Source organism: Halichoerus grypus, chromosome 9 (genome assembly GCF_964656455.1).
Source record: "Halichoerus grypus chromosome 9, mHalGry1.hap1.1, whole genome shotgun sequence".
NCBI lineage: Eukaryota > Metazoa > Chordata > Mammalia > Carnivora > Phocidae > Halichoerus > Halichoerus grypus.
The window spans coordinates 95741874-95768134 of NC_135720.1; the positions used below are offsets into that span (position 1 = coordinate 95741874).

The window sequence follows — 26261 nt, forward strand, 5'->3', positions numbered from 1 at the left end:
TTGAGGGGGTGTTGGCAGGCAGATGGGAGAGTCCTCAGATCATGTAGGCCTTTGTAAAGACCTTGGCTTTTACTCTGTGGGAAATGGAAAAATATTGCAGAGTTCTGAGCAAAGGAGTGACAAGATCTGTTCTAAAGGGAATATTTCTCTATTGAGACTAGACTGTTGAAGGCAAAGGTAAATGCAGGAAGACCCATGTACAAAATAATGGGTAATGTTGGTTCAAGCAAGGGTGGTAGTAGTTCAGACAATGAAAAGTGGTTGGATTCCAGATATAAGCTGAAAGAGCCAACAGAGTTTCTGACATTGGAAATGAGTTCAAAGGAAAGGAATAAAAGTTAATTCTAAGGACTCCAACATTTCCAGTTAGAGCATATGGAAAATGTCACTGTCATCAACTAATACAGAAAAGGTAGAAGCTGTTCAGCAAGTAGAAAGGGGAAGATCAGGAGGTCAGTTTTGGAATGTTGAATTTGAGTCATCTATTAGGTATCCAGGTGGGGATGTCAAATAGCCCATGGAATATAGGAGTCTGGAGTTCAGGAGAGAGATCTGGGCTATAGATACCAATTCAGTTGATGACCTACTTAGATGGTACTCAAAGCCAGGATGAGCTCAGAGACTGATAAGAGAATGATTGAGAATAGAAGGGAGAAAAGGACCAAGAATGGAATCTGGAACATTCCAACAGTAAGAAGTATAGAAATACAGAGGGAAAAAAACTAGCTGAAACTGAATGAAAAGTCACAGCCAGTAAAGAAAAATCAGAAGGAGGGGATGGGCAAGTCTGGATTCTGACTAATTGATATAGCAATGAGAAAGCCATTGATAAACTTAAAATGAGTATTTTTGTGAATATGAGAGAGGAAATGAAAAAAATGATGAAGAGGTTTAAGAAAACATGGGCAGAGAAGAATTGAAGAAAATGAGTCCAGACAATCTTGAAAGTAATTTTTTCATAATATCTGAGAAATAATGGCATGCTTGTATGGTGGCAGAAATAATATTTTTGATTACAGAGAGAAAAACAGAAAATTGCTTCTGCATATTCTTGAATAGTGGAGAGGGTTTGGGGTCTACACTATAGCAAGAGGGATTTAAATAGGAGCATAGATGTTTTATCTATGTAAGAAGTGGGAAGAAAGAGTATGAGGGAAGGCATGTGGGTAAGTGGTATCTGTGATACTGGGGGTTGTTCTCGGAGTGCTTTAATCTTTTTGGTGAAATAGAATTCAGGGTTATGAGCTAAGAACACAAGGATGTAGGGATTGGGAATTCAGGAAAAAGAAAAAGTTTTGAGATATTCAACTGCAGGGAGGAGCAGGAAGCAAAACAGGAATCCAGAATATGATTGCCTGGCAGTATTAAATAACTGCTTGAAATTTGTAGTTATAAATTAAAGTGAAACCATCTGAAAAAGACATACAGATGGCTAACAGACAGATGAAAAGATGCTCAACATCACACATCATCAGGGAAATACAAATCAAATCCACAAAGAGATATTCTTCACACCTGTCAGAATGGTTAAAACCAAAATCACAAGGAACAAAGAAGACACACACACATAAACATACACACACACACACAATGGGCTATTACTCAGCTATAAAAAAAGAATGAAATCTTGTCATTTGTAATGACATGGATGGAACTAGAGAGTATAATGCTAAATGAAATAAGTCAGAGAAAGACAAATACTGTATGATTTCATCCATATGTGTAATTTAAAAAACAAGACAAATAAATAAAGAGACAAACAAAAAAACCCAAATTCTTAAATATAGAGAATTGCTGGTTACCAGAGGGTAGGTGGGTGGGGGAATGGATGAAATAGGTCAAGGGGATTAAGAATACACTTATCTTCATGAGCACTAACTAATGTATAGAACTGGTGAATCAGGGGGGAGGAGCAAGATGGCAGAGGAGTAGGAGACCTAAATTTCATCTGGTCTCAGAAATTCAGCTGGATAGGGATCAAACCATTCTGAACACCTACAAACTCAACAGGAGTTGAAGAAAAGAATAGCAACAACTCTCTGAACAGAAAAGCGACCACTTTCTGGAAGGTAGGACATGCGGAGAAGTGAATCCGAGGCGATATTCAGGAGGATAGATGGCGGGGGAGGGAGCCTCCCTCGGGGGCTTCTGGCAAGTGATAGAGCCGCAGAGCACAAAATCGGAACTTTTAGAAGTCGGCTCCACTGAGGGACGTTGCTCCAGTGAATAAGCGGGGGGTGGAACCCTCGCAGGACAGTGTGGTCTCAGGACCCTCAGGGTCACAGAAAGACCGGGGGTGCCTGAGTGCGGCAGAGCTCCCAGGTATCGGAGCGGGGAAGCCGGCTGCAGAGACAGAGCCCAGGCGCGGGCTCTCAGCTCGGGGTTGCTATAAACTGTGATCCGCGGCACAGTCGGGCCACTGCTCCTCCAGCAGGGACCCAACAAGCGGCAGATCCGGGGAGACTCACCTTCTTCCCCGGGGAGGAGCGGCGCGGGAGCGCACCGCGGGGATCTGCTGGGTTTGGAGACTCCACATGGGGTCGGGTGCCAGAGATAGAAACGCTCGGTCACAGGCCGGGTGAGCACGGAGTGAGGCCGGAGACCGGGGAGATGGGAGTGACTGACGGCTTTTCTCTGGGGGCTCACTGAGGAGTGGGGCCCCAAGTTCTCGGCTCCTCCAGGGCGGAGATTGGGAGGCCGCCATTTTCACTCTCCGCCTCCAAAGCTGTACTGAAAGCTTGCAGGGAACAAAAGCTCCGGAGAGCAAACCCGAGCAGATTACTTAGCCCGGACCGGCAAGGGCGGGGCAATTCCGCCTCCGGTAAAGACATTTGGGAACCACGGCAACAGGCCCCTCCCCTAGATCAGCAAGAACAGCCAGCCAAGACCAAGTTTACCGATCAATGAGAACGGCAGAACTCCAGCGCTAGGGGAATACTGCACATAGAATCCATGGCTTTTTTCCCATGATTCTTTAGTCTTTCAAAGTTAATTTTTTTTTTACTTTCTTTTTTTTTTTTTGAATTTTTCTTTTTCCCTTTTTCAACCAACATCTTATAAATCCCTTTTTTAAAAAATCTTTTTTATTTTTCATTTTTAGAGTCATATTCTGTCCCTTCATAGTAGTTAACCTTATTTTTGGTAGTTACATATAAGTTGTTCTCTCTTTAAAATTTTGGGATACAGTTTCTTCTAACAGACCAAAATATACCCTAAATCTCTAGTGTATGGCTTTGTTCTAGTCTCCTGCCTGATCACATTCCCTTCCTTATTTTTTTTTTAAATCCTCTTTCTTTTTTCAACCAACTTCTTATCTTATAAATTCCTTTTATATTTATAATTTTCATCTTTACAGTCATATCCCATCCCTTCATCATACTAACCCTTATTTTTGTACATATATAAGTTTTCCTTTCTTTAAAATTTTGGGAGGCACTTTCTTCTAACAGACCAAAATACGCCCAAAATCTAGTATGTGGCACTGATCTATGCACCAGCCTGATCATATTTGATCATATTCTGTCTTTTTTGTTTGTTTGTTTTTATTTTTTTTTCTTTTTTCTTTCTTTCCCTTTCTTTTCCCCCATTTCAGGGCTCTTCTGATTTGTTTAGTGTATATTTTCCTGGGGACATTGTTACCCTGTTAGCATTTTGTTCTCTCATTCATCTATTCTCCTCTGGACAAAATGACAAGATGGACAAAATCACCTCAACAAAAAGAACAAGAGGCAGTACTGACTGCCAGGGACCTAATCAATATGGACATTAGTAAGATGTCGGAACTAGAGTTCAGAATGATGATTTTAAAGATACTAGCTGGGCTTGAAGAAAGCATGGAAGATATTAGAGAAACCCTTTCTGGAGAAGTAAAAGAACTAAAATCTAACCAAGTCAAAATCAAAAAGGCTATTAAGGAGGTGCAATCAAAAATGGAGGCTCTACCTGCTAGGATAAATGAGGCAGAAGAGAGAATCAGTGATATAGAACACCAAATGATGGAAAATAAAGAAGCTGCGAAAAAGAGAGATAAACAACTACTGAATCACAGGGCAGAATTCGAGAGATAAGTGATACCACAAGATGAAACAATATTAGAATAATTGAGATCCCAGAAGAAGAAGAAAGAGAGAGAGGGGCATAAGTTATATTGGAGCAAATTATAGCAGAGAACTTCCCCAGTTTGGGGAAGGAAACAGGCAGCAAAATCCAGGAGGCACAGAGAACCCCTCTCAAAATCAATAAAACTAGGTCAACACCCCAACATCTAATAGTAAAACTTACGAGTCTCACAGACAGAGAAAATCCTGAAAGCAGCTCAGGAGAAGAGATCTGTAACCTACAATGGTAGAAACATTAGATTGGCAACAGACCTATCCACAGAGACCTGGCAGGCCAGAAAGGACTGGCAGGATATATTCAGAGCACTAAATGAGAAAAATATGTAGCCAAGAATACTATATCCAGCTAGGATGTCACTGAAAATAGAAGGAGAGATAAAAAGCTTCCAGGACAAACAAAAACTAAAGGAATTGGCAAACATGAAACCAGCCCTACAAGAAATATTGAAAGGGGTCATCTAAGCAAAGAGAGAGCCTAAAAGTAACAAAGACCAGAAAGGAACACAGACAATATACAGTAACAGTCACATTACAGGCAATACAATGGCACTAAATTCATATCTTTCAATAGTTACCCTGAATGTAAATGGGCTAAATGCCCCAATTACAAGACACAGGCTATCAGATTGGATAAAAAAACAAGACCCATCGATATGCTATCTGCAAGAGACTTATTTTAGAACCAAAGACACCCCCAGATTGAAAGTGAGGGGGTGGAAAACCATTTACCATGCTAATGGACACCAAAAGAAAGCTGGGGTGGCAATCCTTATATCAGACAAATTAGATTTTAAACCAAAGACTATAATAAGAGACAAGGAAGGACACTATATCCTACTTAAAGGGTCTATCCAACAAGAAGATCTAACAATTATAAATATCTATGCCCCTAACATGGGAGCAGCCAATTATATAAGCCAATTAATAACAAAAGCAAAGAAACACATCGACAACAATACAATAATAGTAGGGAACTTTAACATCCCCCTCACTGAAATGGACAGATCATCTAAGAAAAAGATCAACAAGAAAATAAAGGCTTTAAATGACACATTGGACCAAATGGACTTCACAAATATATTCAGAACATTCCATCCCAAAGCAACAGAATACATATTCTTCTCTAGTGCCCATGGAACATTCTCCAGAATAGATCACATCCTGGGTCACCAATCAGGTCTCAACCAGTAACAAAAGATTGGGACCATTCCCTGCATATTTTCAGACCACAATGCTTTGAAACTAGAACTCAATCACAAGAGGAAAGTCGGGAAGGACTCAAATACATGGAGGCTAAACAGCATCGTACTAAAGAATGAATGGGTCGCCCAGGAAATTAAAGAAGAATTAAAAAAATTCATGGAAACAAATGAAAATGACAACACAACTGTTCAAAATCTTTGGGATGCAGCAAAGGCAGTCCTAAGAGGAAAGTATGTAACAATACAAGCCTTTCTCAAGAAACAAGAAAGATCTCAAATATACAACCTAACCCTACACCTAAAGGAGCTAGAGAAAAAACAGCAAATAAAGCCTAAACCCAGCAGGAGAAGAGAAATAATAAAGATTAGAGCAGAAATCAATGAAATAGAAACCAAAAGAACAGTAGAACAGATCAATGAAACTAGGAGCTGGTTCTTTGAAAGAATTAACAAGATTGATAAACCCCTGGCCAGACTTATCAAAAAGAAGAGAGAAAGGACCCAATAAATAAAATCATGAATGAAAGAGGAGAGATCACAACCAACACCAAAGAAATACAAACAATTATAAGAACATATTATGAGCAACTCTATGCCAGCAAATTAGATAATCTGGAAGAAATGGATGCATTCCTAGAGATGTATCAACTACCAAAACTGAACCAGGAAGAAATAGAAAACCTGAACAGACCTATAACCACTAAGGAAATTGAAGCAGTCATCAAAAATCTCCCAAAAAACAAAAGCCCAGGGCCAGATGGCTTCCCAGGGGAATTCTATCAAACATTTCAAGAAGAATTAATACCTATTCTTCTGAAACTGTTCCAAAAAATAGAAATGGAAGGAAAACTTCCAAACTCATTTTATGAGGCCAGCATTACCTTGATCCCAAAACCAGACAAAGACCCCATCAAAAAGGAGAATTACAGACCAATATCCCTGATGAACATGGATGCAAAAATTCTCACCAAAATACTAGCCAATAGGATCCAACAGTACATTAAAAGGATTATTCACCACGACCAAGTGGGATTTATCCCTGGGCTGCAAGGTTGGTTCAACATCTGCAAATCAATCAACGTGATACAATACATTAACAAAAGAAAGAACAAGAACCATATGATCCTCTCAATAGATGCAGAAAAAGCATTTGACAAAGTACAGCATCCTTTCTTGATCAAAACTCTTCAGAGTATAGGGATAGAGGGTACATACCTCAATATCATAAAAGCCATCTATGAAAAACCTGCAGCGAATATCATTCTCAATGGGGAAAAACTGAGAGCTTTCCCCCTAAGGTCAGGAATGCAGCAGGGATGTCCACTATCACCACTGCTATTCAACATAGTATTAGAAGTCCTAGCCACAGCAATCAGACAACAAAAAGAAATAAAAGGCATCCAAATTGGCAAAGAAATCAAACTCTCACTCTTTGTAGATGATATGATACTTTATGTGGAAAACCCGAAAGACTCCACCCCAAACCTACTAGAACTTATACAGGAATTCGGTGAAGTGGCAGGATATAAAATCAATGCACAGAAATCAGTGGCATTCCTATACACCAACAACAAGACAGAAGAAAGAGAAATTAAGGAGTCGATCCCATTTACAATTGCACCCAAAACCATAAGATACCTAGGAATAAATCTAACCAAAGAGGCTAAGGATCTATACTCAGAGAACTATAAAATACTCATGAAAGAAATTGAGGAAGACACAAAGAAATGGAAAAACGTTCCATGCTCATGGACTGGAAGAACAAATATTGTGAAGATGTCAATGCTACCTAGAGCAATCTACACATTCAGTGCAATCCCTATCAAAATACCATCAACTTTTTTCAAAGAAATGGAACAAATAATCCTAAAATTTGTATGGAACCAGAAAGACCCCGAATAGCCAGAGGAATGTTGAAAAAGAAAAGCAAAGCTGGTGGCATCACAATTCCGGACTTCCAGCTCTATTACAAAGCTGTCATCATCAAGACAGTCTGGTACTGGCACAAAAACAGACACATAGATCAATGGAACAGAATAGAGAGCCCAGAAATGGACCCTCAACTGTATGGTCAACTAATCTTTGACAAAGCAGGAAAGAATGTCCAATGGAAAAAAGACAGTCTCTTCAACAAATGGTGTTGGGAAAATTGGACAGCCACATGCAGAAGAATGAAACTGGGCCATTTCCTTACACCACATACAAAAATAGACTCCAAATGGTTGAAAGACCTCAATGTGAGACAGGAGTCCATCAAAATCCTAAAGGAGAACACAGGCAGCAACCTCTTCGACCTCAGCTGCAGTAACTTCTTCCTTGAAACATCATCAAAGGCAAGGGAAGCAAGGGCAAAAATGAACTATTGGGACTTCATCAAGGTAAAAAGCTTTTGCACAGCAAAAGAAACAGTCAACAAAACCAAAAGACAACCGACAGAATGGGAGAAGATATTTGCAAATGACATATCAGATAAAGGGCTAGTATCCAAAATCTATAAAGAACTTCTTAAACTCAACACCCAAAGAACAAATAATCCAATCAAGAAATGGGCCGAAGACATGAACAGACATTTTTCCAAAGAAGACATCCACATGGCCAACAGACACATGAAAAGTGCTCAACATCGCTTGGCATCAGGGAAATCCAAATCAAAACCTCAATGAGATACCACCTCACACCAGTCAGAATGGCTAAAATTAACGAGTCAGGAAACGACAGATGTTGGCGGGGATGCAGAGAAAGGGGAACCCTCCTACACTGTTGGTAGGAATGCAAGCTGGTGCAGCCACTCTGGAAAACAGTATGGAGGTTCCTCAGAAAGTTGAAAATAGAGCTACCATATGATCCAGCAATTGCACTACTGGGTATTTACCCCAAAGATACAAATGTAGTGATCTGAAGAGGTACATGCACCCAGATGTTTATAGCAGCAATGTCCACAATAGCCAAACTATGGAAAGAGGCAAGATGTCCATCAACAAATGAATGGATAAAGAAGATGTGGTATATATATACAACGGAATATTATGCAGCCATCAAAAGGAATGAGATCTTGCCATTTGCAACAACGTGGATGGAACTGGAGGGTATTATGCTGAGCGAAATAAATAAATCAGAGAAAGACAAGTATCATATGACCTCACTGATATGAGGAATTCTTTATCTCAGGAAACAAACTGAGGGTTGCTGGAGCGGTGGGGGGTGGGAGGGATGGGGTAGCTGGGTGATAGACACTGGGGAGGGTATGTGCTATGGTGAGCGCTGTGAATTGCATAAGACTGTTGAATCACAGACCTGTACCTCTGAAACAAATAATACATAATATGTTAAAAAAAAATAGAAGAAGAAGATAGCAGGAAGGGAAGAATGAAGGGGGTAAAATTGGAGGGGGAGAAAAACCATGAGAGACTACGGACTCTGAGAAATAAACTGAGGGTTCTAGAGGGGAGGGGGTTGGGGGGATCGGTTAGCCTGGTGATGGGTATTAAAGAGGGCACATACTGCATGGAGCACTGGGTGTTATACGCAAACAATGAATCATGGAACACTACATAAAAAACTAATGATGTAATATATGGTGATTAACATAACATAAAAAAAAGAACTGGTGAATCACTATATTGTACACCTGAAACTAATATAACACTGTATGCTAAGAATACTGGAATTTAAAAATAAATAAATAAACACAATACTTTAAAAAAAAAAATAGGCCAATTAGAATTTAACCAAAGTTGAGATTTTGCTAAGCAAGTATATTGAATGAAGCAGGGGCAGAGTCCAGGGTGTGTGATTGAGTATAATGATTCGTCATGGCATTTTAATTAAATAAGGAAGGAAGTGTAGCATCAAGAAGAAGGATGGTTAAATAGTGACCAGACTGAATGCCATAATTCACTGATAGCATGTACGGGGCTGAGGAATTTTTGAGGTCAGAGTAGAGAAAGTGGACTAGAGAGGGAGGACATGATAGAGAGTAAAATGTGTAAATTTAAGATCAAATTTTGAAACAGAAGGCAGGGAAAGACCATGAAGAATGTATAGCTCAAAAAGAATTATTCAAAAAAAACTAGAGAAGTCAGACATACACTCGAAGAAATTACAGACATGAACTCTCTAACCCATAGCTCAAATAGCTTGAAGGACAGTCAAAAGAAAAAAAAAAAAATTAAAAAAACATTTCAGAGGCAAGAGCCATTTGGAGAATGAACACCAAATATAATAAATGTTCAAGGATAGATGGGAAAATGTAGAAAGAAATCATACACAACAAAACACAAAGAAATTTACAAAATAAATGTTATTAAAAAGATAATAGGAGATATAGAATATCCAACATATGTATAATATGTACTTTAATAAGTGAATATATTTAATTCAAGGATGAAAGAAACAAGGTTAGTATGAGTGTTCTAACAGAAAAAGTCATGTCACTTCTAAGGAGACAAAAACACCTGGTTAGTCAGAGATTTTTCTGTGGAAAAACTCAATGCCAGAAACCCTGGAACAACATCTGCAAAGTTCTGAAGTTACTGTAGTCCCAGAATTTTATACCGAATATTATTCTTAAATCAAAGGAAAACAAACACTTTCTCAAACATGTAAGAAATTAGGGACCACAGCATTAAGAGTCCCTCTTGATAAAAAATAAATTTAAAAAAATCATAAATTAAAAAAAAGAATTGCTGGAAAATAATTCAAAATTATTCAACAAAATAACTGATAAAAATTAAACTCAAGGACAGAAAAGCCATCATAAAAAATATTTGCTTATCATTGACTCTATTAATACACAATAAAGTTTAAACAACTATTAGTATTATAGTTTCAGAGCAGAATGTAAATTCAATAATTGTGTAATATATTAAAATCATAATATTACTAATAAATATAAGATGTATGAGAGGAGGAGAGGTGGGGAGAAGTATAAGAATGATAAATTTCTTCATTTTTTTAAGAAATCAATAGATATAGGGGCACCTGGGTGGCTCAGTCAATTGGGTGTCTGCCTTCAGCTCAGGTCATGATCTCAGGTGCTGGGTTGAGGCCCCATGTTGGACTCCCTGCTCAGTGGGGAGTCCGCTTCTCCCTTTCCCTCTTTCCCTTAGCCCTTCCCCCACTTGTGCTCTCTCTCTCTCTCTCTCTGTCAAATAAATAAAATCTTTAAAAAAATTAAAATAAAAAAATAAAATAAAGATGGGATGATGATTAAAGAGACATCACAGAAGATAACTTGTCTACATACCTTAGAACTGACTCAGAACGTTTCAAAGATCAGTAAAAAGAAGGCAGCAATTTGGTTGGAGTTGAGGTTGCTTTTGTGCAGGCTCAATCAAATTTAGACAGGAAGGACATTTTCAATAGGAACAAAGTCATTTACCAAGATGGCAAAGTAAGAAAAGTGAGGGTTTGGATGGAAATGAAAGAAAAAGACCCAGAAACCTTTCCTGTAGCATTTAGTTTGAGTTGGACTGAGATATTAAGAGAAAGAGCTTAAAGACAGGGCAAAGTCAAAATGAGCTGGAGAAGGCACTGGGGAAAGTGGTCTAGTTGACCACAGTCTCTTCTTGAGTACAGTCTGTGAAACTACTTACTCTTGAAATGCAATCCAATTTTGAAGCTATTTCTTGCCCTGGTAGAGATGAATGTATTTTACTCACAATTTGATAAGTGTAATTTCTAAAATGCTTACAGAAATACAAAAAATAATCTTGTACTGAAATAAAAGTGACCCTATTCTTTCTTCCTGCTAATCGCTACCATTCGTAATTCCATCTAAAACCTTCTCGCCAAATCCTAATATACTTTGGATTTGTACCCTTCCCCTGCTTATGCCATATGTAGAATTTATTCCAATAATATATTTTCCTGTCCTTAAAACAGATTTTTAGAACACACTCACAACTGAGAGATAGGAAATGATCATCTTTTCCAGAATATTGAGTTACCCTTTAACCAGACTTTAAAATAATGACTAAATAGTGCCAAGGTTTGGATACTTTTTAATTTGTATGGAACTCTCTCATACCAAGGAAAATTCTGGTACCTGTATGCACTTTATACACGTATGTTTTGTTTCATTTTCCAAAAGCATTAAATGAAGATTTTTAAGAAATTGCCTTACCCAGTGAGTTTGACAGCGTGTGTCTGGAGCTTTTGATATTTGCTTGACTCTTCATTTGTTCTGGTAACATGTCTATATATCCCTGTCTTATAATGGAAGAAATCCTCATGGACTTGCATTATGGCTAAAATAAAACCCAACAGAATGAAACAGTTTGAAACAAATCTCTTTAAAAATCTCTAGAAATTCTCACAGAACAATCAATGGTTAAATTGCCAGGAGGAGAATCTAAGAAGGGACTTTGCAATTCAGCCTAATTCTCTTTCCTACTTGATTTAATTGCTGCAATTTTTGTTGTTGTTGTTCTCTTATAAAAACAGCTTTTAGCTATTTAGAATATTACTTAAGTACACATTATATCTTTAAAACACCATCTATTCTTAATTGACAGAGACACTATTACCAGGAATTGAAACCCTTGCAGAGAAGCCCCACTGCACTTGGCTAGTGATTGCTGTTTCTCCATTAACCTTGAACTTCACCATGAGCCTCTTAAAACTCCAATTAAGCTAGCAGTGAAGGGTGAACCTAGCAAACAGGGCTTAAAGTAATTGTCCTTAATCCTTGGAAGTAAATACAAACCTTTCCTTGGCGAGTTTGAATAAAAAGTAAACCTTTGGCAAAAGAATACTCTGACAAGATTTCAACCTCCCAACTCCGCAGAGCTAAGCCACTGCTGTATTCTTTAGAAAGTAAGAGCTTATATTTGATAAAGCTCTCCTTCATTCCCTCACCTAGATTACTTTTCTGTATCGTGTGCTGCTTTGTTGAAGGGCTTGGACAATTCAGGGTGAAGACTTTAAACTTCTAGAAGACATGAATTAAAAATATTTTTAGTTGGGACTAGATAAGTATACCTTGGTAAGTGCACAATGCTTGTCTATAATTAGTTTGACATGTTTTTTAAATAAAATAAAAACTAAGGTCACAAGCATTTGATAGATCCTAAAATGAAGCTTCTATTCCGAAGTCATATATAACTTTTTAATGTTCCACCTTTTATTTCCTTTTTTAATGTTTCATGTCTTTTCTGATGCTCTTTAAATATTCTCAAAAGAGGTTAAGTCTTCTTTATCTACTTTAAAATACATGTCCCCAAAAATAAATAAATAAAATACATTCCCATAGGATTTTAAGAAGTTATATAACTGTACTTTACACAGACCTTGTTTTGTTCTCTTTTCAGCACCTAAACTTATTTCTAATTCTACAGATTTTAGAAGAATGCACACCATGTTATTTATCCAGCATCCCATTGCCTTTTACATTCTTTTGTACTGAGAGAGGAGAAAATGCCGTTTGTTAGCCCAGGCAACGCTGTGCAGACAAACAAGTTGCATCTACAGCAAGACGAGTCAACCAGCACTTGTATAAGTGTGAAGATACTGCTAGGGGTTTTTCTCCTCTATAGAACCATTGACCCCTTAAGCTCTTCTCAACTCTCCCTAAGCATCAGGAATAAAATATACACTTCATTGCTGAGAAACAGTACCAACTGAAGAAGTGTGGGAGAGAGACCATCACAATTAACTTGAAGGTGGCTCCTTGCTTCAGTTTCTGACACCAAAACAGACTTGATGAACCCAAAGATTAACTACATAAGTTACTGTAGTGCCATTTTACTTTTGGAAAGCTTCAGCAAACATATTACACAGCATTATAACAAGGCTACGGGCAAGATGGAGCCCACCTTGATTGCAGTTCTGTCTCCTGCTCCTGGCTCAGGCTGGCAGGAGGTACGTTCTTGACAGATGTGTTGAATAATTTGGATTTCAACTTTACTATTTTAAAATGTTTATCTTTGATTCTTACGGTGATTCTTACTTTTTATTATTTTTTATTTATTATGTGAAATTCATGAATATTTAAGTACTTGACCATAAAATAAACCTCCCGGGCTCTCAATTTTAAAGAATTATGATCCAAATTTCTTCTGACTGATTAAAAGACAGAGAGAAACTTGAAACAGTACTACAATGACTTGAAGATTCAGAGAGCTTAAATAACTTGCCCAAAGTCATTTAAGTAGCAAATGCCAAAGGTGGAATTTTGAATTCAGCCTTGACAACACTTTTGCTCCTTTAAAATCGTCACACGAACTTAACTTATTGAAGCATGCATGTAAATTACATGATTCCCCCAGTCTTATAACAGCCAGTAAAAATTACATAATTACAAGGAAAAAATTCTCTTCATTTGTTTGTGTTTTGTTTAAGGTCCCAGGATTTTTAGAATTCAATTCAGGACATGTTTAGTGTAAGCTCTAGTTTCTCAATAAATGTTAAGTGGCAATAATGATCAATAAAAATATTCCAACACAACTTGAAAATCCATGGTTTCTGCTAGAGGTTGAACCAGAACTAATTAGGTCAGCGCTCAGAAAAGCAAAAGTAGATGCTGGCCAATAATTCCTTAGGTATATATCAAATGTTTTACATTTAATTTTGGTTAATTTAAGTTGATTTAGTTCATTCCACTGCACTGATAATACATTTTGGGCCTTCACATGTTCACAACCTGAATTTCCATTTTAGGCCTCGCTGGGTCTGTTCTTCCATGCTCTTCAAGGCAATGTTTAGTACAGGAAATATACTCTATGAACTTATCTTCTTCATCCATTGCAGTGGTGCAAAATAAAATTCAATAGGGAAGCAGAGGAACTACATATCAGAGATGATATCTTAAAAATGAAAGTCAATGTAAACTCGGTCTATTATTTTCTTATTTACTGCTAATTTACTATCCATAACACATCTACAAAATTGATCAAAATAAAAGGCATTTTATAAAACACAAAAATCACACTGACTTATTTAATTTATTTTGAGTTTATGGAAAAAGGAAAATATTTAGATTTTTTCCACTGCTAAAGCTTGATTTGTTTTCAATCCATTACCTAATCCCTTTAAAATGAAGGTGAGGAAATTTCTAATACTATGTGTGGCCCTTAAGTATAGACTGGATAATTAAATGAGCTCCACTACTTAGCATTCCATGTTTGACTGTCGGCTTGGCCCATGATCACTTTTGGAAAAACTTAGCAGACTTTCATCAAATGTGTTATTAATATTTAGGAATTCGATTTATGAATGTGTCTATCTTCTTAAAATAAAATGGCAGATAATGAAGGTATTAGGTAAACATATATCCTATAATTGTACTGATCTTAGAACTGTTGAACCTTTATGAACACTCTAAAAGTAAAAATTTTCTTTTATTCAGCTCCTTTTGCATGAATTAAAAGATAATATTGTTTATTAAAGAAATAAATAAGACACAACCATATTTCACTCAAGCTTACCTTGTACTGGTCCATTTTGCATGATTTCTTTCATGATCTCAGTTTCCTAGAAGGAAAAGTATCAATGAACATTGTTATCAGACCTATTTTCTATTGGTATCTATATCAGATCTGTTATCTACCTATACTTATTATCAGGCCAAACCTATTGTTTGGTGTATAATGTTAGGTGCCGTATCATCAATTTAAGAATTATACAATCCAATGTGCCTTGACCACTTATAATTTACTTTTAACCATGCCTTGAAATACTCACATGAAACACCACATTGATCAAGTTGCTAAAAACAAGATGCACCCATTTGTTTCACTGACTTTTACCACTGGTAATAATTTTGGAATGAAGAGGAAATAAAATAATAGCTTTTTCTGGTCACAAAAAAAAATAATTAACTATGTTTTATCAATGGAGACTTTGTCATCTCCATTCTTTTGACTATGAGAACCCCAGATGATTGTTTAGTGAGGTTCCTCAGTGTGGCTATAGTATATAAATATCTCTATGTTGTCACCCACTGTGTGATCAGCCCTTAGTTAAAAGGCAGGTCATTCGTTTTTTCATTTGTTCATATATGTGCATTGATCATAGAGTATATACCAAAAACTAGAACAGAAACAAATATTGACCCTGTACCTATCCTCAAGGAATTTACATTTTGGTAGAGTAGAAAGACAGTAGCACAACTAATTGCATTATGATGTAATAAGTTCTATTACAGAGATAAGCACAAAGTTCCCAGGGATGCAAATGAAAAAGGAAAGTAATCCCATGTAGGAGTCAAGAAAAGGTCACAGAGAAGATGAGGTTTTGACCTGGGCCTTCACCCATGTGTTGGATTCTACCAGACGGAAATAGGTGGGATAACCACATGGGTCAGAGGAATCATCACCTGGCTAAGTAGAGAAGCATGAGAGAGAATGATGTATCTAGGGAGCAGACAGTAGTCCTGTTTATCAGGAGCATTTGGAGCAGGTGGAGGGGCATATGCAGGCAGGACAAAAGTCTGTAAAGGCAGTAAATCAGAGCCAAATCACAGAAGACCTATATGCCATAGTAAGAATACTAAACCGTATTCTGTAGGTAATTGAAAGCCACTCAAGGTTCAGATATTCACTGAAAGTGAGGTCTGGGTAACACTGATATGATGGAGTAAAATTTGTCCAGGCTTTCAACATGAAAAACTAGACTCTAAGGGAGTCATTTTCCTTTTATGGCTATGTCTACTTCAATTATTTTGTGGACTAAGGCAAAGGATTGACACAATGAGCTACTACCACCAAAAAGTCAGTGAAAAAACGTCTGATTTAGCTTTTATTTGTCAAGTATGTAAATATATATCATATAATCATTCATGCTGCTAATATTACAAAGCTCAGAAATCTGAGAGTCTTTAATGGACACTTTAAGAATATAAACAATTATATCTGAAAACTAGCATTATTTTAGAATATAATAGCTTTTAAATAGTTTAAATAATAGTAGAGCTCTATCTTTCTGAGAAAGTTAACCATTGTTAATTCTTTCCATTTAGACTTACGTTGGAGGAGACTCTGTATGGAGGAGAACATTGGTAGATCCTGTTCGATTTCTCGATGTTGTTGGGACATGGCTTTGTGGCATGCCGTTTTCCCCGCCCATCAGACCTACTTGCCATGGCGCAGCCATAATTGGTAGCATTTTGGTCCTTGAAAAGTGGATAGCATGCATGGGATACCAGTCTATGAGGAATAAGTAAAGAAGTAATATTTAGGAAAATGCCATAATATCCTATCTATGTGCAATTTTACTGAAAATTTATAAATTTTCCTGACTGCTTACATGTGTAACTTTCAAAATGTGAATTAATTCCAACATACCAGTTCAATATATTATACTCTTCCCTGCCCCTTCATTTTTATTATAATTTTAAAAGTCTCATTTCAATTCATTTTAATAAATAATTTATCTACAGTACAGAATTTCCTAAAGATGAAAAGTGACTGTCAGTAAAATCTGTGGTAATATTAATAGGGGAAGTACTTCATCCTGCATCTACAATTATAATGTAGAAAAGCCAAGCTTAATGTGAAAAAGACAACAATTTTATTATGTTGAGATGGGGTATTTGATCAATGAAGTAAGTTTTGTAATTAAGGCTGTTTTGTTCTTGGTTTTACTTTTACATTTTTATTGAGTTAATAAATATCTCCTCATAAGATTTCAATTATTATGTTTCTATGGTTCATGATATTTTGGGAGAAATACTATACAATAAGATAGTGTTAAAAGTTAATAGAGTAGAAAGTTATCAGACACATACAATGTACAAAAGATAAACAAAATAATTTTGATTTCTGATTTTGAAACTGAACATAGAAAAGTACAAATTATTTGGTACCAAAACTAATGTAATTTATTGAACACAGAAGAAGATCATAAGGAAAATAAACCATAAAATTGACTTTATATATATTCAGTTTGAACTGGCCATAGAAGTACCCAATAAGATTGCTTCAGAAAAATTCAATAGTGTTCAACAGAGTAAGAGAATCTGAGCAAGGAGTGTGATGGAAGCAAAGCCGTTAAAGACAATAAACACTTCAAAAAATTCTTGCATTAAACATACTGCTTTGGGGTAATGAGTGCCATTGATTGAATTGTGTCACCCAAAATTCATGTGTTGAACCCCCCAACGCCAAATGTGATGGTGTTTGGAGGGGCGTTTGAGAGATAATTCACTTTAAATGAGGTGATGAAGGTGCGGTCCTCGCACTGGCACTAGTGTTCTTATAAGAAGGGGAAGAGATACAAGTACTCTCTTTCCGCCACGTGAGGACACAACAAGAAGGCAAATGAGAAGAGGGCCCTCACGAGGACTAAATCAGCTAATATCTTGATCTTGGACTTCTCAGCCTTCAGACCTGTGGGATATAAAGTCCTATTGTTTAAGCTCCCCAGTCTATGGTATTTTGTTACAGTAACCTAAGCAGACCAACACAGTAAGATTTAGTTGGGTCTCAATGTTAATTTATATTTCTAAGCTTCTAAAGGGTATTAATTTTTGTCATAGTACAAAACAGAAGCCAACCAAGCACTACTATATCAGGAAGGTATCAGCCCAAGTTGTTCGTTTTAAGCACTACATTATTAAGCAAAATGTATGACATTTTTTTAAAGAAATTTGTTGCCACCCATCAATATCTGACATCCATGCTTTCATAGCACCTGACTGTTCTATAGCAAACCAAGAGGACTCAGTGGATGATAAAAGGACAGGGGAGCAGTACATATGCATACTACTAGTTATCAGCTGCAGTTTCCTTACCCAAATAACTTAGCTTTTAAGTAGATTAGCTCTTACAGTAGATATGAGGATGCAGTAGGTATTACTACATGAGAGTAAGGAAATACAGCCTGCCTTTTCCCATCAAATGGGGCAGTGACACTTAATGATGTTGATAAGTTGAGGCAACCATAAATTCTTTATTTTATTCATCTCATTCTTAATCTAATTTTTACCTGGCATTATCCATCTACCTGAGTAACTGAAAGACTCAGCAAAGATATCAGCAATATCAACTACTCTATTCCCATTGAGACTCAGTAGAGCCATTTAGCTTAGAGCAACAAGAAGACAATGCTTACTTGAGTCTTTCCATTAATTTAGTGAGGAATGTATACATTCTTCAAATAATTGCTTCCAATAGCGTATAATCTTAGTAGATACCAAATATAGTGTATATTTAAATGTAATGCACACATTTATCTAGATGTAGCATATATATATTTTCAGTAAAAATCTTGCAATTTATTTTTTTCCTTATTGACCCCAAACAGAACTTACAAGAATCCTAGAAACATATGTTGGGCAGCTATTTACCCACGTTTTCTCAGGAACCACCAAGCCCTATCGATGCTTCCACTATTGCATCCATGTCGGTTCTTGGCACAGCAGGAGATCAAATTTTGAGGGGATAGATTGGCTGTGTATCGACCTTTGGACTGAATTGCTATTCGGTCAGCTGCCACACCTGTTCCAAATAGAATACTCATTAATATTCAAGTGGCACACGACATTTTTAATAATTTACATAGCCCTTTTTTTGAATCCTAGTCTTCAGAACTTAATGTAATTTAAAATTAAAAATGAATGTCATTAATATATCTCTGTATTCCAGCAAAGTCAACTGGGTCATAATTTCAGTCATAATTTTTATCCGATTTTGGTATTGCTCAATTGTCTTATCGACTTCAAAGACTTTTCTAGTCTCTTGTTCCTTTCATGTTCTATACACTTATGAATTTTTCATTAAGAAATCTGTGAAGTGAAACTCCTCGAGGGCAAGAATCATATCTCATTTACATTTGTAACTACTCCTGAACCTCACATATAGTCATGGATAAATATATAACTTTTGAAATGAGTACAACTAAATGGAGGAAATCAGAAAAAACTTATCATAGAAATACCAACTGGAAATTCATCCATGTTAATCTGATATATTGGAATAAACTGAATCCTTGGTTTTTAAACCAGTATTGAGGTTAACCACTCTGAAAACCATTCATAAGCTAATCTATACTACTATGAATCTTATAAAATATCTAAAAACAACATAGCACATATTTATTCTCATAATATTTTGAAAATTATGATCCTAATCTTATTACATAGACATGGAATTCACCTTGTTTATACTTGATATAAATTTATAACAATATAAAATTCCCATGGTTGTTGTTAATCAGTTCATTCCTTTTCCCAGCACATATTTATTGGCTGCCTACGAGGTGAGAGGCACTGTACTAAGCACTAAAAATTACAATAATGAACAAGAGTCACAATGCTACCATCACAGAATAATAAACTAGGGAAATTAATCCACCAGTAGCAGAAAACTATTTATGCTATCTTTTTGATATGAATGATGAGATCATGGGAAAATTTTGGTACAAATTTTTGTTGTTGTTGGATGGCTGGTATAGTTTGTTCTTGATATTTCAACTTAGTTACTTTTCATTAAAGGCAACAAAGTTGTAAACTTTCTTTTATTCATCCAATTTTCTCAGAAGAAGTTATAGCTTTTGCCCATCAAAATTGTCTGTATACTGGAACTTCTCAAGGTGCTAATTTAGAATTATTCTAAAATAATTCATTTTTAAATAATTCATTACATACATATTTCTGTATGTACAGGGTTTTTATGTAACTACAGCATATGTACAATTCTGTAGTGCAATTTTGGCACATTTTAAATGCTCAATATCTGTTCAATCTATAACCTCCTACTTCCTTCTCGATTCCCACCTCTTACTGCGTGGGGATATATTTTATAAGAGCAGATGACATTCTACTATGACCTCTGCTAGTCTCAAGAAATTAACTCCCTCTTTCGTAGAAGAAAATAGAAAATTTTTGATGTTTTGACTTTCAGTACAATGGTTCAGAATCCAATGTAAATTTGAAAATGTTAGTGTAACTATTCTCTAGTTCAAAAACCACTTGGGACAGCAGCAGTCAAGGAATCAGTAACCTGGCTTCCAGGATCATTTCTGAGATAGGATAAGTCATTTTATCTACTGTAACTCTTCTATAAAACCAAAGGCTTGAAAAATTTGACCTCTAAGATCCCTCCCAGCCCCATGAATCCGTAGATTTCAACTTAAGGATAAATATTTTAAATTCCAACGGGACACATGTTGTTCTTCTCAGACATTTCTGAATCTCAGTGAGTGTTTAATCCAAATTCACTTGAAATACTTAAGAATGACTCAGCTCAGCGAATTGTTTCCCACCCTCCTTTTGAAAACTGTTATTGGCCTTTACCTCTGAGACACACTCTACCATTTCCCCTGCTTATTTATTCTATCTCTACATTTGCCTCTGACATGCATCACCCGCCCCCCATTTCAAACTCTTTCACCTCTTCAGCTTCTGACATCGTCCTTGAATTGTATTTGGCTGCATACCTATTGTTTTATATATGTATATTTTTAAATGTCTTCTTTATTCCATTTAATAGCTTTTAGCTTCTTTGAAAAACATTTTTTTTCTTATTTTAACTATTACTTTCTGATGTAATTATCTGGATCTTTAAAAGAACCTAGTTTATTCTTTTCTTTGCTTAACACACTCCGAAAAAAATAGCTTAAGCCTGAATATAAAACCATGTCATCTGAAACCTCAGAAGTGTTGAAAACCCTCTTTCTGGTGTTTTGGTGAATTAGGTAGGTGGACAAATCCAGACATAGCCCTGGGCTGAGGCCATCAGTGGGACTGTGTCCTGGGGATACCAAAGTACACCACCCAAATCAGGCTAGCAAGTTACTCTCACTATTTAACCAGCAACATCTTTCCTAAGACATCTTCAGAATACTGGTGTAACTTCAATTTAAAGCAAAATTCTTATATATCACCTAAGAGGTGTAATACATTAACCACATGAACATAAAATGACAAATGTTTTATCTGATTAAATATCTCCCTACCCATGTGAAACAAGGCTCAAACAGGTCCCCCGTGTGGATTGCTAGTAAGTGAGGACAAATATCAGAAATCCAGAAAACATTTGTTTTAGAGTGGGAAGTAGCATAGGCTTAATAGATAAAGCCATTCCAGAGGTAAGCTTAGCCAAAGGTACCATTTCTAGAACAAACTAGCTGACATATGAAGCAATGATATTTGGACAATTATATCAGTAATTTTCTGTCCAAAATAGTATCACGCTTCAGAGCTGGCTTCTCTGCGAATCTATGTCCCTATTTTACAATGCTTTCTGTGCTAAGACTTTAGAATTCTGAGCACTCTTGGAATTACCTTCAGAGCCTAGAACATAGTTTTATGAAGATCTTTGATAGTAGTCAATCAACATCATGTTAGGTTATTTGCTGGAATATAATTTAATTTAGAGACCAAATCTTAAGATTAACCTGAGTATTGATTTATTGGACCTGTGAACTTATATGAAAGTAATTATAAAAAGTAATATTCCTCACACTTTTGAAGTAACAGCAATACTAATTTGGAAGCTACTCATAACTTTGGAGTCAAAAGCTACAAATTTGCTTTCACTTAAAATGATAAAACCCATTTAATCCATTATTATTTTGTTCTGAAGTGTTTCTTTACATCAAAGTAGTTTAATAATAAGGTTTATTTTTGAAAATTTATAAAGAGAAAAGAATATAAGAATCATATAAGTATGTGTAAGTTCATATTAGTATTACAGATAATATTATGAATAAAGACATACGTTATACTCTTCTTATCATCTGGCCTTAACTCTCAAAGGACAAACAAATTTTGGCAACTTTTCTTTGTTGCTCTTTTGATTTATTCTCCATTTAAAATTACACCCTAAAAATCAAGACCAATTTTCAGAGTGAATATGGATTTTTATATAATGTTCAGGGTGCTTTCTCTGCTCTGAATACAATTTTATTTTAATTGGCCAAATGTTAATATTTCAAAATTCTGAATTTCAAAATCTTTTAATTACTGTCCCAGAATCTTGACTTAAAGGGAGAATCATAAGGAAGTAACTAAAATGACTTTATTACTTGCAGTAGAAAATGCCCATGATGCAGCACAATTTTTTTGATCCAATGGGCCATGAGTCCATCCAGGCCATTTATAAGAAGCAATAAAAAACTCTGGAAGATCAGTTGTTTCAGGTAAAGAAGCCTAAGGAAGAGAGGCAGACGTCAGATGTCTTCAAAGGTATCCCAGTAACCATTATAAGAAAATGCCATGATCTTTTATAATATTTATCATTATTTTTTTAATTTCATACATTCATGTTTTCTGAATGACATCCCTGAAAGGTATTAGTAGTGTAGGATTTCTATTTCATATATGTTTAAAAATAATTCAATGCAGGGAATCTTAACACAGAGCAAAATCATAAGAACAAGATGTAGAATTTTTTCTGAGTTACCATACAGTGCAATAATTTTAGCCAATGTTTCTATCATCTTGAATGAGAGTTGGGGTCACCCATATGTAAGAAGACATGGTGTTATTTAAATTTGGCCTCAGAAATAACATTTACTTTTATGTCCCTTCTTATGTTAGAGAGTGTGATTCTGTATGAAGTTAATGAAGTTTCAGCTGCTGTCTTTCCAAGAAGGTAAATTAAATGTTATGGACCTTGCTCCGTTCAAGTCACTCAAAGAAAATCTCAAACACAATACCCTATTTTTTTCCCAAACTTTTCTACAGAGTGATAACCTTCACTTCCATAAATAATAAGGACTCAACCCAAATAAGGATTTTGTTTATTAATTTTTATCACTTATACACACACATTCACATACATCATTTTTGAGAGTGTTTTAAAGTTTTCAATTTTTTTCTCAATATTTTATCTTCTCAATAGCCCTATGTTGTGTAATCATGGCAAATATTATTTACTCTATTTTACGAATGAGGAGACAAACTTCTAAAAGTTAAATGACATGCTAAGGTTAAATAAGAAATACCCCTGAAACCAGATCCAGGTTTTAGAATTCTTTTTTTTTTTTTTTAAAGATTTTATTTATTTATTTGACAGAGAGAGACACAAGCAGGGGGAGGGGAGAGGGAGAAGCAGGCTTCCCGCGGAGCAGGGAGCCCGATGTGGGGCTCGATCCCAGGACCCTGAGATCATGACCTGAGCCAAAGGCAGATGCTTAATGACTGAGCCACCCAGGCGCCCCAGGTTTTAGAATTCTTAACACTAAGCTCCATCTATCATTTCCTTACTTTATCAGAAATACATCGATATTTTGCAACAAAAGTAAAATGTCTATAAAAGCTAAAATTTTATCTATTTAAAAATATTATGATTATGCTTTCCATTAAACAAGTTGGGCTACTGATCCAGTATCTTGCAAACAAAATTACTTCTGACAAGTATATAATTGCTTCAGAGACTAAAGGAAGATTTGGAATTTACATGTCAGCTTGAAAAGGTATCCCTCCAAAATATTTATAAATTTGAATTTTAATGAGAGAGTTCAGTTTTGATTTAAAGAAATTACTATCACTCAATAAGAAAGTTATTAAATCCTGAGTTCCATTACTAAAAACACTGCTATTTAGGTGATGGAAGAAAAGTACAGAAAATGTCAAGCAGATCACAGTAGAGTGCCTGCATGATACTTTAAGAGCAGTATCGTGGAAATCCAGGTGATGTTAGATCTTTATGCCATTAGACTGACCACACTGCAGAAACCTAGAGTTGGAGCAGAATAAATTGACTGCTCTGAATAGATAGTTCCAGAGAGATAGATTCACTCTCCAAAGGAATCTTTCTAACTGCGATGGAAATACACCTATCTTATTAATTACTGATACCTTCCAACTTTATTGTCATTGCCTTATCAGTGTGCTTTTAAACATTTATAGTACTAAGTGGTCTCAAGTTTCCAGAAAAACAGGTGCAGTGCTGGTTGTTACTTTATCACTTTATAATTTAATAAAATAGATAGGATATTTTCCTTCTACTCTATTGAAGCAATAAAGATATAACTATTACATCAAACACATTTCAGCCTAGTTGAGTTATTTAAAATTTGACTTTCATATGCCCAAACCTACCAGGATGCTTTGCACATAGGAGGTATTCAATAAATATCTCATAATGATGAGGAAATATAGATCTAATTGGTGGGTTTCATCTCTTTAAAAAAATGTTTTTCTCCCTTAGGCACATTAAATTAAATTATAAATATCAGTCTGCTTTTGTTTTTATGATTTATTACTTAAAAAAATACTAACGGTTCATCCTTCTCAATAAGATAAGACAATAGAGAAATAACAAGCAAAATGGCATTTTTATTGAAAACATACTTACCAACCCATGAAGCCAGATCAAATTCAAAAAGATCACCTATTGGATCTTTCAGAATTTTTATCATTTATTTAATATTGCTTTTCCTAAAAATAAACCCATAGGATTTGAAGATCAACAGGCACATACTATGTTGCAATTTTATTCTTCTTATGATATCAGATAATCTGATGTAATAAACAAAGAGCAAATCTTATATCCCATTATTCCATAATTATTGCATGCCCCTGTAAAGTAAGAGTGTTTTTAAGGGCTTATAAATAAAGGTAAGCATCACAGAATAATAGCTTTTAGGAAATGGTAACACAAGTTTGGCTTCAACGCATACTTTTTGTGTGTGTATGTCAAAAGATACCTTAGTAAAGCAAAAGAATCAAGAGTATCAGCTGAGAGTGACAGAAATTTCAAAGTGACAGTGGCTTTTATTTTTAAAAGGATTTACACAGTGGTATATGGGCATTTTTAATTCTTTCAACTGTAATGCTAAAAAAGTTTCAGTCATAATGTAGTCGTATTTCCAAATTAACATTAGTCAAATTTGAGGTTAAATTTGAACAGTCTCCCTGCTTCAATATTTCTATTTAAAATTAGAGATTAAAAATATTGTGAATATAAAAATTAAAGGCAATGGTGAACACTGGAGAATTTTTTACAGTACTTCCTGCATTTAATTGAATGAAAATCTCTGAAAGAGTAATGCAAACATAATCACAGAGCAGCTTGAGAACACTCTAGTCAAATTCTGGACATTCTGGACATTCTTACTCTGAGCCCATATCTCCACAATATCCACCATGTGAGTGACCGCCCCTATCTCTGGCTGCACTTTCCTCCACTTAAATTTGGATAACCAGAGTGACCTGAGAATCAAAAGAAGGCAACAGAGAATATCATTTTGTTCTGCCCTTCACAATCCAAGGCCATGAATACCAAGAAATTTCTTCTAAACTATTTGATATTAGAGAGGATAGGGCTAATTTACTGGTTGCAAATGGCAAAATGAATTTTTCACCTTCAACGATATTTGTCTTCATGTTATTAACTCTGGAAGGATTAGCTTGGATATTTCTCTAGTTTCGGTTTATAGGGTAATTTACCTAATTATCTATAAATATCAATATTGCATGATCATACTATGGCAGGTAGTGCTAATTCTTTTTTAATCCTTCCCTTTTCATAGGATTTCCCCTTATTCATAGAAATAACAATTTTAGCTCATCACATGCAGCTCAGAAAAGATGACCGCATTCCCTAGTCCCCCTTGACTACTATGTGTGGCCACCTTACTAAGTACTGGCCTCTGGGATATAAGCCAAAGTGTTATTGGCAGTTTCTGAGAACTTTCTTTAAGAGACAAATGGCACTTCACTTTTATTCCTTTTTATTGATTTTCTTTTATTTTCCTGCTAGCAGAAATTATTTTCCTGCTACAGATAGACATGGAGCAGCCTTTTTGAACCACAATAGGACTTTGGATATAAAGACTGGAAAACAGAACAACAAGAAGGAAGAAGTCTGGGTCTCCAACACCATGGAGTGTAATTCTAATGGAGGACCACCCATCTCCAGATTTGTTGGTGGTAGCCCAATTCTTATGTTATTTAAGCCACTGTCATTTTGAATTTTTGTCTCTCTCAGATGAGCCTAATCATAATTAAAATAGCACACATATCTGATATTAAATTTGCTAGGGAAATACCATA

At 35.8% G+C, this 26261-nt stretch overlaps 1 protein-coding gene across 1 annotated transcript in view; it reads right to left on the minus strand.

Moving 5' to 3' along the window:
• The window catches only part of TINAG (tubulointerstitial nephritis antigen), an 87944-nt gene that overhangs the window by 41512 nt on the left and 20171 nt on the right, over nt 1-26261 (minus strand). The window contains exons 5-9 of the mRNA XM_078054408.1: nt 22286-22409; nt 18606-18756; nt 16284-16464; nt 14746-14791; nt 11445-11568 (exon numbers count right to left, since the gene is read on the minus strand). Coding sequence (XP_077910534.1) covers nt 11445-11568; nt 14746-14791; nt 16284-16464; nt 18606-18756; nt 22286-22409 — 626 coding nt within the window. The remainder of the gene's footprint in view (nt 1-11444; nt 11569-14745; nt 14792-16283; nt 16465-18605; nt 18757-22285; nt 22410-26261) is intronic.